General features: G+C 39.9%; 1 protein-coding gene across 2 annotated transcripts in view; it reads right to left on the bottom strand.

Annotated features, from left to right (window-relative positions):
* Nucleotides 1–1,943: 1,943 nt before the first annotated feature.
* The window catches only part of LOC306822232 (guanine nucleotide-binding protein G(s) subunit alpha-like), a 103,164-nt gene continuing 89,871 nt past the window's right edge, over nucleotides 1,944–15,236 (bottom strand). For both annotated transcript variants that reach the window (XM_079341098.1, XM_079341099.1), the window contains exons 7-13: nucleotides 7,394–7,448; nucleotides 6,373–6,446; nucleotides 6,048–6,106; nucleotides 5,746–5,866; nucleotides 5,252–5,382; nucleotides 4,951–5,018; nucleotides 1,944–4,272 (exon numbers count right to left, since the gene is read on the bottom strand). In XM_079341098.1, coding sequence (XP_079197224.1) covers nucleotides 4,126–4,272; nucleotides 4,951–5,018; nucleotides 5,252–5,382; nucleotides 5,746–5,866; nucleotides 6,048–6,106; nucleotides 6,373–6,446; nucleotides 7,394–7,448 — 655 coding nt within the window. In that variant the 3' untranslated portion in view covers nucleotides 1,944–4,125. The remainder of the gene's footprint in view (nucleotides 4,273–4,950; nucleotides 5,019–5,251; nucleotides 5,383–5,745; nucleotides 5,867–6,047; nucleotides 6,107–6,372; nucleotides 6,447–7,393; nucleotides 7,449–15,236) is intronic.

Here is a 15,236-nt window from a genome sequence, read left to right as displayed (position 1 = left end):
TGACAAAATCATCTCTGCAGATTAGCTTCTTGCTCAAGGGTTCTAGTCAGCTGCAGCCTGCAGTGGACTATTAAACCTCCCAGTATCGTCCAGTAACAGGTGTAGAGCCTTGATAGGCTCAAATTTGAGTCACTCATTTTTCCATTTCTTACAAGACAAGAGCAACATTAAACCACTGTGAGGTGAAACAATGGAGCCATTATTAGTGAGGCGTGACGGCCAGTCTGCTGACACCATAACTGTTGGGTTTTGTCACTGACACAGGAAGAACCAGCTTCAACTCCTAATCCTGCTGCTCCAACAAGAAAATTGTCATGTGGCACTTTATCAGCATTTGACACTTTATCTCTTTTTGAACTCCATGATTCAAAGAAGGTGATGCCTAATTCTTATTTTGTGTGCTGCAAATACATTCGTCTTACTTTTCTACATCTTCCAATGATGAGCTTCAGTCTTCTGAAGGTGATAGACCAATATTTTCAGGAGTCCAGCAGCACAGCATAAGACGACCAACATATGTTGGTATGGCTTATGAAAAACATGTTTTAGCACTTTCATAAGTAGAGCTTATGCAATTAGACTTTTGTTTCCTGGATATGTTATGTGTTTAACACTAAGGCCAAATGAGCAAAACTAATGTTATATCAATCTGTATTTCAAGAAGTACAGTGTGACTGGTTTATGTTCATGGGTGTCTCTCTTGGATATTTTTACTTAGTGGTAATTATCAACCATAATTATATGTACCAACTTACAATCATCTAAATAAGGTGTGCCCTGTTTGAGCTTAAATTAAACACACTAATTGCTTAGGAATTTAGAACATTTAAGGTGAGGAGGAGTCAACATCCCAAAAAAGAGTGAACGTAATCGTGCCTCTCACATCTTCACTGCTGTAGACCTGAGAGGTTAAGAGACAGAGAATTGAACCTGGAGGAATAAATTCAGTCTGAAAAAAAGTCAATATCTTTGTAAACCTCAATTTTACAATTATATGTTCCAGAGAGCCACTTTTGTGTTCGGGTTAGGGTACGCCCTGGTTTGTCTCCCAGACTTTAGGGAATATTCATTGACAAAATTATAAGCCAAAATCATTTCAAACCTGTGAGAGCTGGTGATATTGTATTGGCAAGGTCATGGTGGTGCCTGTATTCTGTCTTTGGCAAAGTCATCATAATAAAAGGCGTCTCTCAAAGAAGTGCAAAATCAGCAGAATTCAATAAGATAAGCTTTTTTTAAGGAAATACTTTTTCTTGGTCCAAAGAAATAAAATGCAGGTGTTGTGAAAAGTGAGCGGTGCAGGGTGCAAAGTTTTTCTATGAAGAACAACACGCCTGACGGTTGTCAGAAAACACTGATTGGCTCTCATGCAGTTGTCAGGTAATGGGAAGCCATAGCTAAGATAATGTGTTCTATCAACAGCTCATTTTATCAGTTCTTGTATTAAATGTTGGTTTGATTTGAGAATGTTATTTTAGAGGCTGTAGTTTTTAGAGCCTTAAACAACACCTTAAAGGCCATATATCTATATATTTTAACCTTATATTACACATCTGTGCATCCATCTGTAAGCAGCTTTACCCGTGTAACATTGTTTTCCTCTTTTAAATTGATCTCAATTTGTACACCCTTCTTTTCCATTATTCTTTTTGACTTAGTTTGAATCTTTCTGTGTAAAGCACTAAAGTTGTTTTTAAGAGAAGCAAATATTAACGGTATTATTTATTGTAGTTTGATGACCAAATAAGAGGTGGGACTAATGTTTGGTATTCTCATTTATGTAAAGGATGTAAGCAAAATAACTCCCGTTGTAGCATTTTGTGACCTCCATAAAAGGAGGATCCATGCAGGACTGTACGATATGTGGACCTAATAAACGTAACGCATCATGTAGACCCTCCAATGAGCTTGTGTACTCCGCCTAAAAATGAACCAAACACGTGTACAACAGTTTCTTCTTCTTTAAGCAAAAAGAATTTGGTTTATGTAGAAACAAGCAATGTTTTGCAACTGGATATTTCCCTCTCCTTCAAAAGAGTTAAAGCTAAAAATAAAAAAGAAAGAAATGTATACCCATTGCTCCCAGAATCACCACCTTCCTGTAATGGTTGCAGATGTTACTGACAGAAAGCAAAGGAAACCTGGGGGACAGCTCACATAGGGACATAGATATAAGTGTACAGTACATATACATATATATGTATATACATATACATATATATATATATATATATAAAATCTGAAATATATTTTATATATATTAAATCGTGTTAGGGTTCAGTATCTTTCACTACACATCATCAGGTGGTGCGCCCGATCATCTTTTTTCTTCATTTTTTTTCTCAAATCCTATTATATAAACCAGAGGAGAGTTAAAGCAAAACAAATGAATCAATGAACAAACAAATGTGGGGGGGAAAAGGAAACTAAGCAACAGACGAAAGGCCTCCGCCCCGATCCGATGCCCTTCCCCCCAGCCTCCAGTCGGGATGGGGGTGGGCGAGCTAGCACGGACAAGGTGGGACAGACCCGTCCAGCTGTACAGCGCAGTGAAACATAACTTACATATTAGCTCATTTTTACACGTACAGTCGTGATCAAGGCACAGGGATCTTCTACAAGTAATTTTTTTTTCTTCAATAAAGTTGTACAAAATAATACATTTTACAGTCTGTACAAGAATAATAGTCCAGCAGTAAAATAAAGACAGACGTACTTAAAGCCGGGAGGAGGGCAGGAACGTAGGACTGGGAGAGGTGAGAGAATAAGACCGAAGATATGGATGGGTAGGACGTTGGGGACTGATGAGGGCTTGAGCGGGGGGGAGGGTCTGTGTGTGTGTGTGTGTGTGTGTGTTCCAAGGTAAAAATGATGCCTCCAGTCTTGATAAAGTTATGTTTTCCACTTCATGATGTCCTTTTGTGTAGTTATTTCTCCTCATTAAATAAAACCTCTCCTATATTCTCAATATGATGAATGATTTTTAAATAGCAGCAGGGGCAAGGGAAGGGGTGGGGCAAAGATGTATGCATGTATGTGCATGTGTGTACGTGTGTGTGTGTGTTTGTTTGTGTGTGTAGGTAGCAGAGTTTAAATGGTGCACAAAGGCAGATCACACACAATGTACACCAACACGCAACATGGGGTAAAAACTAACAAAAACTTAAAAGTTGAACTGTGTTATTACAGGAATATATAATATTTATATATATACATATTTATATACACACATATATAAATATCTATATATATATATATATAGCTTGGATTTTTTGCACTGCATGAAGTTCACTGGTATGCATGAATTTATGCATTATATGATATTTTTCTTGTTTGTTTTTTTTCTTGGTGTCTGCCATTCAAGAGCAGGTCATGGGTTGTAAAGTTCAAGTCACACTCATGTCCACAGGCAGCCATTAGTCAATTAGTTTGTGTGTTCAGGAACAAAAAGGCTCACAGCCCTCCTCTGCATCAGTTTGCTGCCCTCCACAGCCATCGTTCTTTTCTTCTGATGCTCCTCCTTTAGCTTCAGCACGCTGTGAATGACCTCCTCTCTCTCAGAAAGCCTTCTTCAATTCAGCCTCTTCAATCGGTTTAAAGCAGAACTTGGCTTTCAAAAGGCTCTGTTTGTCTGTCTGTGGCTTGATATGAGACATTAAAACCTATGAAGGGGTTCTAAATGTCTTATTCTGTAGTGTGTGGACCTACGAGTGTGTGTGTGTGTGTGTGTGTGTTGATAAATCTGAGAGAGAAAGATCGCTTAAAGGAGGGAACGCCTGCAAAGAAGGAATCCAGTCCTGACCCTCTTTTGGTGGGTCCAAGTTTACACGAGTACAGCAGTTAGTCCAGGCTTAAAGTTCATGATGTTGTATTTTTTAAGTATTTCCTTTAAAAAAAAAAAAAAAAAAAAAAAAAAAAGGAAAGAAAGAAAGTTGTTCCTCTGTTCTCTCTTTTTAAAATGGAGTTGCAGGACAAGTTTTATTGTGTCGGAGGGAAGGGCAGGCCGTCTGTCAGTCACTCTCTCGATTGTTTAGTGATTTGGATTGAAGTGGAGGGGGAGGTTGGCTAACTGGTAGTGGGGTTGTAGATAGGTAGGTAGATAAGTAGGCTGGACGCCACTGTCCATCACAAGAGCTCGTACTGCCGTAGGTGCATCCTCTGTATGATGTCTCGACAGTCATTGAAGACGCGGCGGATGTTTTCTGTATCAACTGCGCAGGTAAAGTGAGGATAACAGTAATGTCGTCCGTCCCCGCTGGCTGTGCTGATCCTCTGAAAAAAGACACAGGAACACAAGCGCTGGAGTTCAGAGGCTTAAAACTAGAACTGATATTTATTGATATTGTTACACATGTTACCAATCCTTTTAGCTAGCTTTTTCCATTTTTTTAATTTAGTTTTTGATTTCTTTAAGCTAATTTTTTTCAACAATACATTGACATGACACATTTCAACATTTTATTAAATTCCACAAATATCTTCACCTTTCACCAATTATTTTAATCTACATATCTCAACAACTTAGGTATACATCACTGCTAACTTCTTCAACAATTAACCACATATTTTTAGTTAACTATTACCTTTTTAGTCCTTAACTTTTATCTCCATCTATAAAATCCTCTAACACTAACCTGATTATTTCAACCACTTCCTGCTAACTATTAATACTACGTCTCTAAGCTAACTATTACTACTTGTCTCTAAGCTAACTATAGCTAACAAGTATCTAAGTTAACTATAACTAATACGTCTCTATGCTGACTCTTTCTTTAATACACAACTTTGAGCTAATTCCCCATCCTTGCAGCCCTATGAGGATGAAATAAAAACCCAAAAGTAAACTGTCTTTTTTTTATTGTACCTAAGCTGACATATGGTATTATAAAAAAAAAAATGAGTGAAACACATATGGAATATCAACCAGGTGACCATGAGCTTCTTACATACCAGAAACTCATCTCTGATGAAATACTTGGCCCTTGTGACACGTGGATCCTCACCTGCCTCTGGTATTGCTGTTGGAAATGAAAACAATGAAGTCATTATTGCTCTGAAACATCAATTTCAGGCCCAAAGGCGTAAACTTCTGTTGCTTTGGCCTTAGTGCAAGCTGTTTATAAAGTCAATGCATTCACTCACGTAAAACAGGAGGAGCACAATATCCAGGTCAAGCAGGTTGACTGATTTCTTTAAGCTTAAAATATGGACGTGTGTTTTGATCGGGCAGATATCAGTGTGGAGATCTTACCGTCATCAGGTGTAGTGTAGCGAGCAAACTCCGGGAAGTACTCCTCAATTTTGGATTTTCCTGCCAAAACTTTCTCAGCAAGCAAGTCCTGTTTGTTCAGGAAGAGGATAACAGAAATGGTCCGTAGCCATCTGAGGAGAAAGATTAAGAATAAGTTCATGTTTGAATAATTGGCTGAAGGACTTCTTCAGTGTGCAGATCTTTATTGATTTCCAGTTCCTTTAAAAAGCCTTTTTCATTTTCTGAATGTATCCTAAAGCTTCCTCTCATCACTACATTTGAGCCACACTGAATAGAATTTTTCCTACAGGATCAATAAAGTATCTATCTATCTATCTATCTATCTATCTATCTATCTATCTATCTATCTATCTATCTATCTATCTATCTATCTATCTATCTAGAAATCGCTTGTAAAACAAAGAAAATTGTGTTGAAAACAAAAGTGATCCGACTTTCATATTTTCCTTTTAAATCCCGAAAATGTTGCTGACCTGTTGTTCCAGATGTTCTTGAAAAGGTTGAGGGCTTCCTGTAGTCTGTTGGTCTGATTGTCTTCTCTGATCACCATGTTGTAGCTGCTACTCGCCACCACAAAGATGATAGCTGTCACATCTGTGTCACACACACACACACACACACACAAAGTAGTCAGAGGAGTCGCACACCAGAGATGGATAAAAAGCACAAATGCTCGTGTACCCTTTTTCATCAGGGAGATTTAAAGAAACACAAACTGGAGACATGTAGAAAGAGAAGTCAGTCCTTCAAGTGAATCCGTCCCAGAAACACGTACCGTTAAAACACTGGATCCATTTCCGACGTTCATCCCTCTGACCTCCAACATCAAACATACTGTGAGACAGAAGACGATGAAGGTTAAATGAAAGAGGGATTTAACACTTTAAAACCATAGACAGTTCAAAAGCATCATATGCAGCATCCTGAGAATACACATCATATAGCATACATTTTATTTATGATTTTAAATGATTTCTAGTTAAAAGGACGTGACAGGACGTGAGCAATTTGTAATCCACAGATACTTTCAGCCCTTTAGAACACTTTTCTTTTTTCTTTAAGTCGGGAATATGACGGAACAACTCAATGATTATACTCACTGGAAATTGACTTTATCTATTTGAAATCGTGTTTCAAAGATCCCAGACGTCAATACTCTGCACCTCAACAGGTCCTGAAAAAAAAAAAAAAAAAAGGAACAGCAGGATGAAAAAGCTGGTGAAGAAAACATCTCGAAAGGGGAAAGAATTCAGATGTACAAGAAAAGAACGAGAAAGCTGCTTCATGTTGAATATTACAGTTATCACTGATCAAATAATGAATAACCTGTCAATAACTGCCTTAGAGGAACGGCTGACTGTTTCGAAATAAAATGTGCAACACAGTCCAGAATTGAACACCCTCACAAAGAAAGGCAACAAATATTCACATCTGTTTTTAAAATCGTTCCCTTTTTTATTATTATTTTTTTTTTAATAGTATCTGAGGTTTACACCGACTCCAAATACTCCCAAGAACAGCACAAGGCATGGCACAGAAGATACTTGTTTTCTTACAGGCCCATTATGCAAAGTGACACTTGTTCTACATGCACAAATGAACTTGATGTATTCTTGTTATGGTGGGAATAAACAGAGTTGCTAATAACATTAACAATGACTCCATTCTGTTCGCGTATCAACTGTGACTGAAGCTCTATTCAGACGTTTCAAAGCACGACGTTTAAGCTCCTGTGATGTTTCGCCTTTAATCGGAATGTCAGCGAGGCGTAATTGGGGGACAGACTGAACCTTCTTTCTGAACGGTCTTCGGAGGAAGTAGCAGTGGCGTTAACAGAGGTGAGACGGTTTCATCGGAGTCAGCGGGGGGAGTGCAACGCTGCGTTCATGTCTGGCCGTGTGTGTATGCCAAAACCATCTTAAAAAAAAAGTTTGCAAGCCCTGATGAAGACCTCACTGGTCGAATAGTGTCGGTTTGCCCCCTTTCTTTGTGAGCATGACATTTCCCCCGGTTTTAAGGAGCAGCCATCACAACTTGAAATCATTTCATCGTCTTTGACCACATTGAGGAATCATTCCCCTCCCGCTTTTTTCTTCAGTGTTTGTGTGCTGAAAGTCTCACCTGATCAGTGGGTGTGTAGTCATTCTGCCGGACCACGTCAATCCTGTCTAAGAAACTGCAACAAGAAAAAATGAATTCAGCTGGTTAGAGATAAAATCAGGACAAAATCAAACTAATGTGAGACAATTACAGAGTCATAAACGTGACTAATTTCAGTGACTCAGTCATCAACCAAACAAATGAGACTTTACAACTTTGTAACATTTTTTAGATCCCACCATCAAATGCAAGCCACCACACTCATTAGAATTAACCCCCCCCCCACCAACCCACACACACATACACACAAACACACACTCACACTCCCAAGAAACATCCCGGTACATTAAGAGAGCACGAGAAAGATGGAGGATACCGCTCCTTCGTCAGCCACCAGGGGGCGTGCGTTTTAAATCACAGAGGGATCAGAGGCAGCCGCTCTGAGTCACCAGCAGCCGTTTGCTCTGTCAGAGCGGAGGAGCCTCGTCAATGGAGCTGCTGTAGTAATACCATGCACGGTGTGTGTGTGTGTGTGTGTTTGTGCACAACTGTGTGCAGTGGCAGTGTGTGCGTGGGTGGGTATGCAGGCCTGCAGTGACTTCAGATTTGCAAGGCGCCGGCCTGAATGCATGTTAATTGTTCCTGAGAAGTGGCCTACATTGTTGCTGCTTTTTTTAAGGTGTGTGAGCTGATGTTTTCATGATGACTGTGAATGACTGTATGGCGTCGACATCCAAAAAAAAAAAAAAAAAAGACTCAATCCCTCATGTACATAAGGATTAAGAAATGCTGTTGAATGAAGGAAAAACTAAAATCCAAACGTCCATTTGAGAACAAATAACCAGAGCAAAACCAGAGAGCAACAACGGGATTTTAAACATCCCTCCCGTCCTGACAGCCGCCTCCGATGTAAAGAATACTTTTATACGTAGGAGGAAGAGCGGGAGCTGCTCCGCTCTGACGATGGAATGAGACTCGGTCTGAACCGAATGCTTCAATGATCTCTGACTGGGAGTAATTAAGTTGATCAAACGCACACACACAGGGTTTCCTACAATTCACCTCAACTATGAAGTCATAAAACATCAGCAGTGAGGAAACTTAAAGTGCCTCTTTGAGTTTTATAGGATCAAGAACATTGACTTCACCTTTTTTTTTTTTTTAGTGTGCCTGTCTTTGCTGGACTTCTTGCTATAACCGGTGTTAAGACATTTTAACTCACATGAAACAATGGACGGATTGTGTCTGAAAGAGTTGCTCATACAAATGCAGGGATGAAGTGTCCAAAGAAAGGATGGACTTTGATTGTGCTTCACCTTGCTTTTTTTGTTTTTTTTATTTGCTCATTTTCCACTTTGTGTTTTTAAGTCTGTGTAAAGCCACATCAGAAATTGGTCCATGTATATGTTGGAAAACAGACGCTGTAAACGTGAAACGACTGAGAAGGAAAAGGTCAAAGTAAGGATACCTGCTTTGTTGGTCGTTCAAGGTTTCCTTTGAGGCGTGTAATGTTTCTACTTCTATCAAGAGAATCATGACATTCACCTTTTTAGGATATAAAACATGCCTTACAAAATTGTTTTCTGTTGTTGTATTTATATTACATTTATTTTCTCTTCTGTGAAAATGTTGGTTTCAGGATCTCAGGTTGTTTTTTTTGTTTTTTTTTTCTTTCAGCTGTTTTTGCTGTACGTTTTGCACGATGAGGTGCTTATGAGCACTTATTTGTGAAATTGCAGCTGCTGACTTTAGACCGTTTATTTGTCGTTAAAGTCATTTAGCTCTGTGTTTCAGATATGTTTCGTTAAAACACAACTCCAAAGTCTCTGTGTAAAGTCGGACAGGTAGTTCTTCATAATCACCATTTATGGATTTTATATGTCCCCTCAAGTTCTTTCACATTTTCTTCATGAGATATAATTTTTTTTTTTTTTTTTTTTTTTTTTTTTACTGATCCTCTTCCCGTCGCACTCACAAAGCAAAAAGAGAATGCACGCGCTCGTTTCTGCCTTTCAGGGCCGAGGTATGTAACCCCCTGTGAGATAACCAGGAATGTGGCAGGCAGGGGTGAAATGTGACAGGAGGGCTGCAGGTAACACACACTAACACACACACTAACACACACGCGCGCAAAGAGACGCCCACGTGCATATCTGACATGGATATACATGGGGAAAAAACACACACACACACACACACACACACACACAAACACACAAACACACACACACACACACACACACACACACACACACACACACACACACACACACACACACACAGGCAATTAAGCAGCGAAAAAGTCGGGCCCTGTATTCTCAGTTCAGACTCTCGGACCGTCTCATTACATTCCTCCAAACACATCCCCACTCTGATCCTTTTAACTCGTAAGCAACCAGCAGTGACAGAATCTTAACCCAAAGGTCTGCAGTGACGGAGTTAACATGGCCGTCGACGACATCTGCCGAGGCCAAACTCTTGTTTATCTAATGCGCCAGTCTGAGGCGACGACACGCCCAGGACAAACACACGGCTCAATTTTTAGCACTTCTCCCTATTAATAGGAGAAGTGCCAATAATAACCCTGCAGAGTAAGTTGAACTAAATAATAGTGGCTGCCCCAGTAACAGAGAGGGCTGCGGTGTTAAGTTTAACCTGTCAGGGTTATTCTGGGGCTGCAGACACGCTGACTTCAACTCTGGAAATACACGCAGGGCTCTTGTCTGGTGAGTGAAAATAACCCAGTATTCAAACCAAAAGATAACACTTATTTTTAACTTTACCTTTTTTATTTTTACTCTGCAATACTTCCCCATGATGAAAAAAATAAACAGAAAGAAGAAATAAAGAAAATAAAAACTACCACTTATTTTAATTAAATCAGTAATCAGTGTCGAGTTTTACTGCTTCATAAATGTGAACACACACAGGTTTGGACTAACAAAAAGAAAAAGAAGACGAAGAAGAAGAAGAAGAGGGAAATGACTTCTTTCAAAGCTTAACTTTGACCTGAACATTTACAAAAATAAAGAGGCTAAAAATTTAACTTCATTTTTTTATTTACCCAAATGGAAACTTAAAATGTTTCTTGGATAAAACTGCTTTAAAAATATTTTCACAGACCTCTAAAAAACAACAAAAAAAATAAACTCAAACTCAAAATAACATATCCGAAAATATAAATTAATTCTTTAATTAGACAGCTAAGAAACCTTCTATTAACAGCTGTAGGTGGTCAGTAAATATAGTTGGGGGCTTTTTCTATCTTAATATTTCACCATCAGTTTAAAGGAAGGAAAGAAGAGGCTGCTGCATCAACTCCTGGCCGCACACATCTGTATAACACTCCCATAATACGTCCAGCTGTTTAAAGTGGCAGCATTACAGACGAAGCATTAGCCAGATGATAAACTGCTTCTGCATACATCTTCAGCTCGACTGAGGATTAGGTCACACTGAGCTGCTCTGTGACTCATCTGCTCTGCACACAAACAGCTGGATTAGAGATTATTATAAACTTCATTTACTGGGATTTGAAAAAAAACAAAACCCTTTAACTTTATTAATCATAAAATTAGCAGCTTTGAAATGAAATTGGAAATGACCTCATTTACATTTTCTGGAAACATTTGTGAACCATGATGTCATGATTATATTTAAAACTGCTAAACAAAGCTCTTCGTCCACAGAAGGCCCTTATTGTAAAACTTTTATTTCAAAAAAATGTTAAAGGATGTTCACAGAATTTAGGTTTCAATATGAAACATGCACACAACATCGAGGGGCCTTTCACCTGAGTTTAAGCTACTGCTGATCGCCGTTCTGACACACACACACACACACACACACACACACACACACACACACACACACACACACACACACACACACACACACACACACACACACACACACACACACACACACACACACACACACACACACACACACACACACACACACTAAAAAAAAGTGCCTCTTTCCGTATCAGCCAGAGTCCACTCATGTCCCACAGAGCTTCAAAACGTTCGACAGGCTTTTTTTCATGTTTACATCATCGCCTTTATAATTAGCATGGATATCATCCTTTATAAACAAAGACTTTTAAACACAGAGACAACTCATTTGATATTTCTGTCAAACGGAGAGACGAGTCGAATGAACTGAAGAGCCCCGTTTGAAAAGGAGCAGCTGCTCCTGTGACATAAATAAAAGCAGGCAGCAGGTAGGAGGGTTAAAAAGAGGATCTCCGACATAAATCTGTGATGAGTCACAGTTGAAGTAAAAATAGTTTACTACTGATGTTACTTCTACAATTAGAGGTGAAATGTAGGAACATGGCACAATCAGTTCCTAAATAACTTTCCCCTCTTAACGCTGTAATCAGCTACACATACATGTTAGAGAAAAATTAACATGTTCACAAAAAACAAAAACTCAATTTGTTTACCTATCTCCCAACATGAGTCAGGTTTCTAACCCAGGACAATTTAACAGACACAAGAAACAAGACAATTAAAAGTCTAAAGTATCAAATAGAAATGTGCAGATTTGTCTCCAATTAAAGACATTTGCAGGTAATCTAACAAGTCACGTTAGATACTTCAAATCTTCTGCAAGATGTTCACTGTTCACCATTAAAGGGAACCATTACCATGACCCAAAACCTCCACATCCTCCTGCTGAAATACACGACTACAGTCAACAGCAAATCGTGCAAAACGTACAGCAAAAACAGCTGAAAGAAAAAAACAAAAAAAACAACCTGAGATCCTGAAACCAACATTTTCACAGAAGAGAAAATAAATGTAATCTAAATACAACAACAGAAAACAATTTTGTAAGGGATGATTTAGAGGGTTTCACTGTTTCTTTTCATGTTTCACTATGCGGGCTAACAAAGGAGCTTCAGCAGTCGAATCTTAATCAAACACACTCACATCCAATGAGAGAGAACGAGAGCGAGAGAGAGAGAGAGACAGAGAGAGGGAGAGAGAGAGAGAGAGAGAGAGAGAGAGAGAGAGAGAGAGAGAGAGAGAGAGAGAGAGAGAGAGAGAGAGAGAGGGAGAGAAAGCGGAGGAAAGAAAAGAGAGAGAAGGCTGTGTCTGACATTACAGCGCTGCTCCAAAAATAGCTCCCTGGCGCCCTGGCCTCCAGCTTGGTTGTCATGGCGACAGAACCACAGGCGCTATAAATAGACAATCGGCTCCAAATCTTGTGCGACTGGAGAGAGGCCAGAAAGAGGGAGAGACAGACAGGGAGAGGGAAGGGAAAGAGTGTGAGAGAGAGAGAGAGAGAGAGAGAGAGAGAGAGAGAGAGAGAGAAGAAACAATGAGCAACAGATAACAGAGAGAGAAAGAGCGAGTGAACAAAGAGAGAGAGAGAGAAAGAGAGAGTAAGAAATGCAGGGAATGAAGTGGGAAAGAGAGGAAGAAGTGCAAAAATGAAAAAGAAAAAGGAACAAAGAACTAAAGAACAAAATAATGAAGTGAAGATTCAATGAACGAAAGAGGAAAAATATCTTTCGTGCGAGAAAGGATTAAATATAAATAAAGCTAAAAAATGTCAACAAAAAAGAGAAGAAAACTAAAAGAAGAAAGAGACTGAACAAGGTGGAAATGTTAAATCAACGGAAAATAAATAAATAAAAAAACTAGACAGGGTGATGTAAAAAAATTGAAAAATTATAAAATGAATTGTAGAATCAAATAAAATGTTTAAAGTCAGGAAAGAGAAAGAGCAACAGAAAATATAAAGGAGCAAGGAGAATGATCAAATTAAGGAGCCTGGGAATGTCCAAAGATTAAAATAAGGAAAAAACAGAAAAACCAAAAGAAATAAATTAAAACTAAATATATAAAAACAGATCATAAACTGTTAAAGGAGTTTGGATGAATGGAAACAAAGGGAAAAGGGAAATTAATGCATTTACAGATTTCTGCCACACATGAGTAAGCATGTAGCTAAAGCTAGCAGCCTGTTAGCTTAGCTTGGCAGTCATTCCAGGAAAACAGCTAACTGAGTTTTATCAAACGGAATAAAAATGTAGCTACTTGAAACAAACACGATGGATGCATGACAACGACCACATGTTTTACTTTAACGAGGCATTATTTGGCAGATTTCTTGAAGTCTCTGCTACGCCATGAAAAAAACGCTTGGACTTCAAGGCTAAACGATCAAATTGTTGCTCGTCTATCTTTAGTGGGCTGAACATACAACATCTGTTTTAGCTTTTGTTTCTTACAACACAACATACAAACATTTTTACGAAAAACAATATTTCAATATTGATCAAGCATTCACACGCAGAATATCTGATCCTGACAAAATAATTCATTTTAACGTTTCGTCAGACTTCAGAGACAACGGCTCCATCCTGTCATCATCAGCGCTCCGACACATAAAGAAGTGATCAGAGTCACCAACCAAAAACAAAATGTGTGTAACTTTATTTTTAAGAATGAATGAAGCTGAAGACTCTCCTCGTCTGTGCGTCTCAGCAGCACCCAGGCTTAAGCGTTGATTGGCTGTTACTCGTGTGGTGTCCAGCCACTCAGATAGTGTTGTGGGCGGGACAACAGGTGAGACAGAGAGGTGAGTGAAAACAGACCCAGAGGGGAACACCTGCAGTGGAGTTAAAGTAGCCCACTTTTAAATGTATTAAATTCAGTGAAAATAAAATATGCCGGATATCTGCCCTCGACATCCGATCGACCCCGAGTCCTCACTGGGAGTGAAGAATTTCGTTTTTAGTAAAAGTGATTTAAATCAGGAGATGGTGTATATGTGTCAATATCTTAGATTTGTGACGCAACAAAACCCTTCCCCTCCGTCCTGTTAAGGAACAAAGTCAACACTCACACTTTATCAACCAAATCAACCAAACAGTCCTCACAAACAAAGCGTGTGACCATACAGGGAGCGAGGAAGTCTTGACAAATGAGCAAACAAGAAAAATCACACCATCGAGAAACGTGACAGAGCAGAAACACAGCGACGGAAGCTCCAATGACTTCCTCTATGTCACAAAGAGACGGCAACAAATCGCCGCCCCGTCAGACTTCTTCTTCTCTTTTATAATTTTTATCACCACACGAGTCCGATGATATAATTGGTGTTTTACGAAAAGGGAGAGGCGTGGATGTGTGGGGTGGCCCTCCGACTTTTCCCATGCTGATCCAGCCCTGACATTTTCATTGAATGCGAACAACCTTCATCAATAATGCTGAAGTTGTCTCTCTGCTAACACACTCGCTCATTCTTTCTCCTTCTGCAGCCCGCCTGGGTTAAAAATAACTCTCCCCTCTCTCTTTCTCTGCTTCTCCGTTTACATAAGCACATAGATGGGGGGAGGGGAGCACTTCCGGTCTGGCCACCCAGCCCAGCATCTGATCCATAACACTGGAGCTGCTGGGTGTGTGTGTGTGTGTGAGAGAGAGAGAGAGAGAGAGAGAGAGAGAGAGAGGGAAGGAGGAGAGAAGGAGAGGATGAGTGGGGGAGGAGAGGAGGTGAGGATGAGAGGAGGTATGAGTGGAGGAGGAGAGGAGGAGAGAATGAGTGGAGGAGAAGGATGAGTGGAGGAGGAGAGGAGGAGGAGAGAAGGAGAGGATGAGTGGAGGAGGAGAGGAGAGGATGAGTGGAGGAGGAGAGAATGAGTGGAGGAGTAGAGGAGGAGAGGAGAGGATGAGTGGAGAAGGAGAGGAGGAGGGGAGGAGGAGAGGAGAGGAGAGGGTGACTGGAGGAGGAGAGGAGGAGGAGAGGAGGAGGGGAGGAGGAGAGGAGGAGAGGAGAGGATGAGTGGAGAAGGAGAGGAGGAGGGGAGGAGGAGAGGAGAGGAGAGGGTGACTGGAGGAGGAGAGGA

This window comes from Symphodus melops (assembly GCF_947650265.1).
Source record: "Symphodus melops genome assembly, chromosome: 4".
Taxonomy (NCBI): Eukaryota; Metazoa; Chordata; class Actinopteri; order Labriformes; family Labridae; genus Symphodus; species Symphodus melops.
The sequence above is the reverse complement of the archived record's forward strand: the minus strand, read 5'-3'. Positions and strand labels throughout refer to the sequence as shown.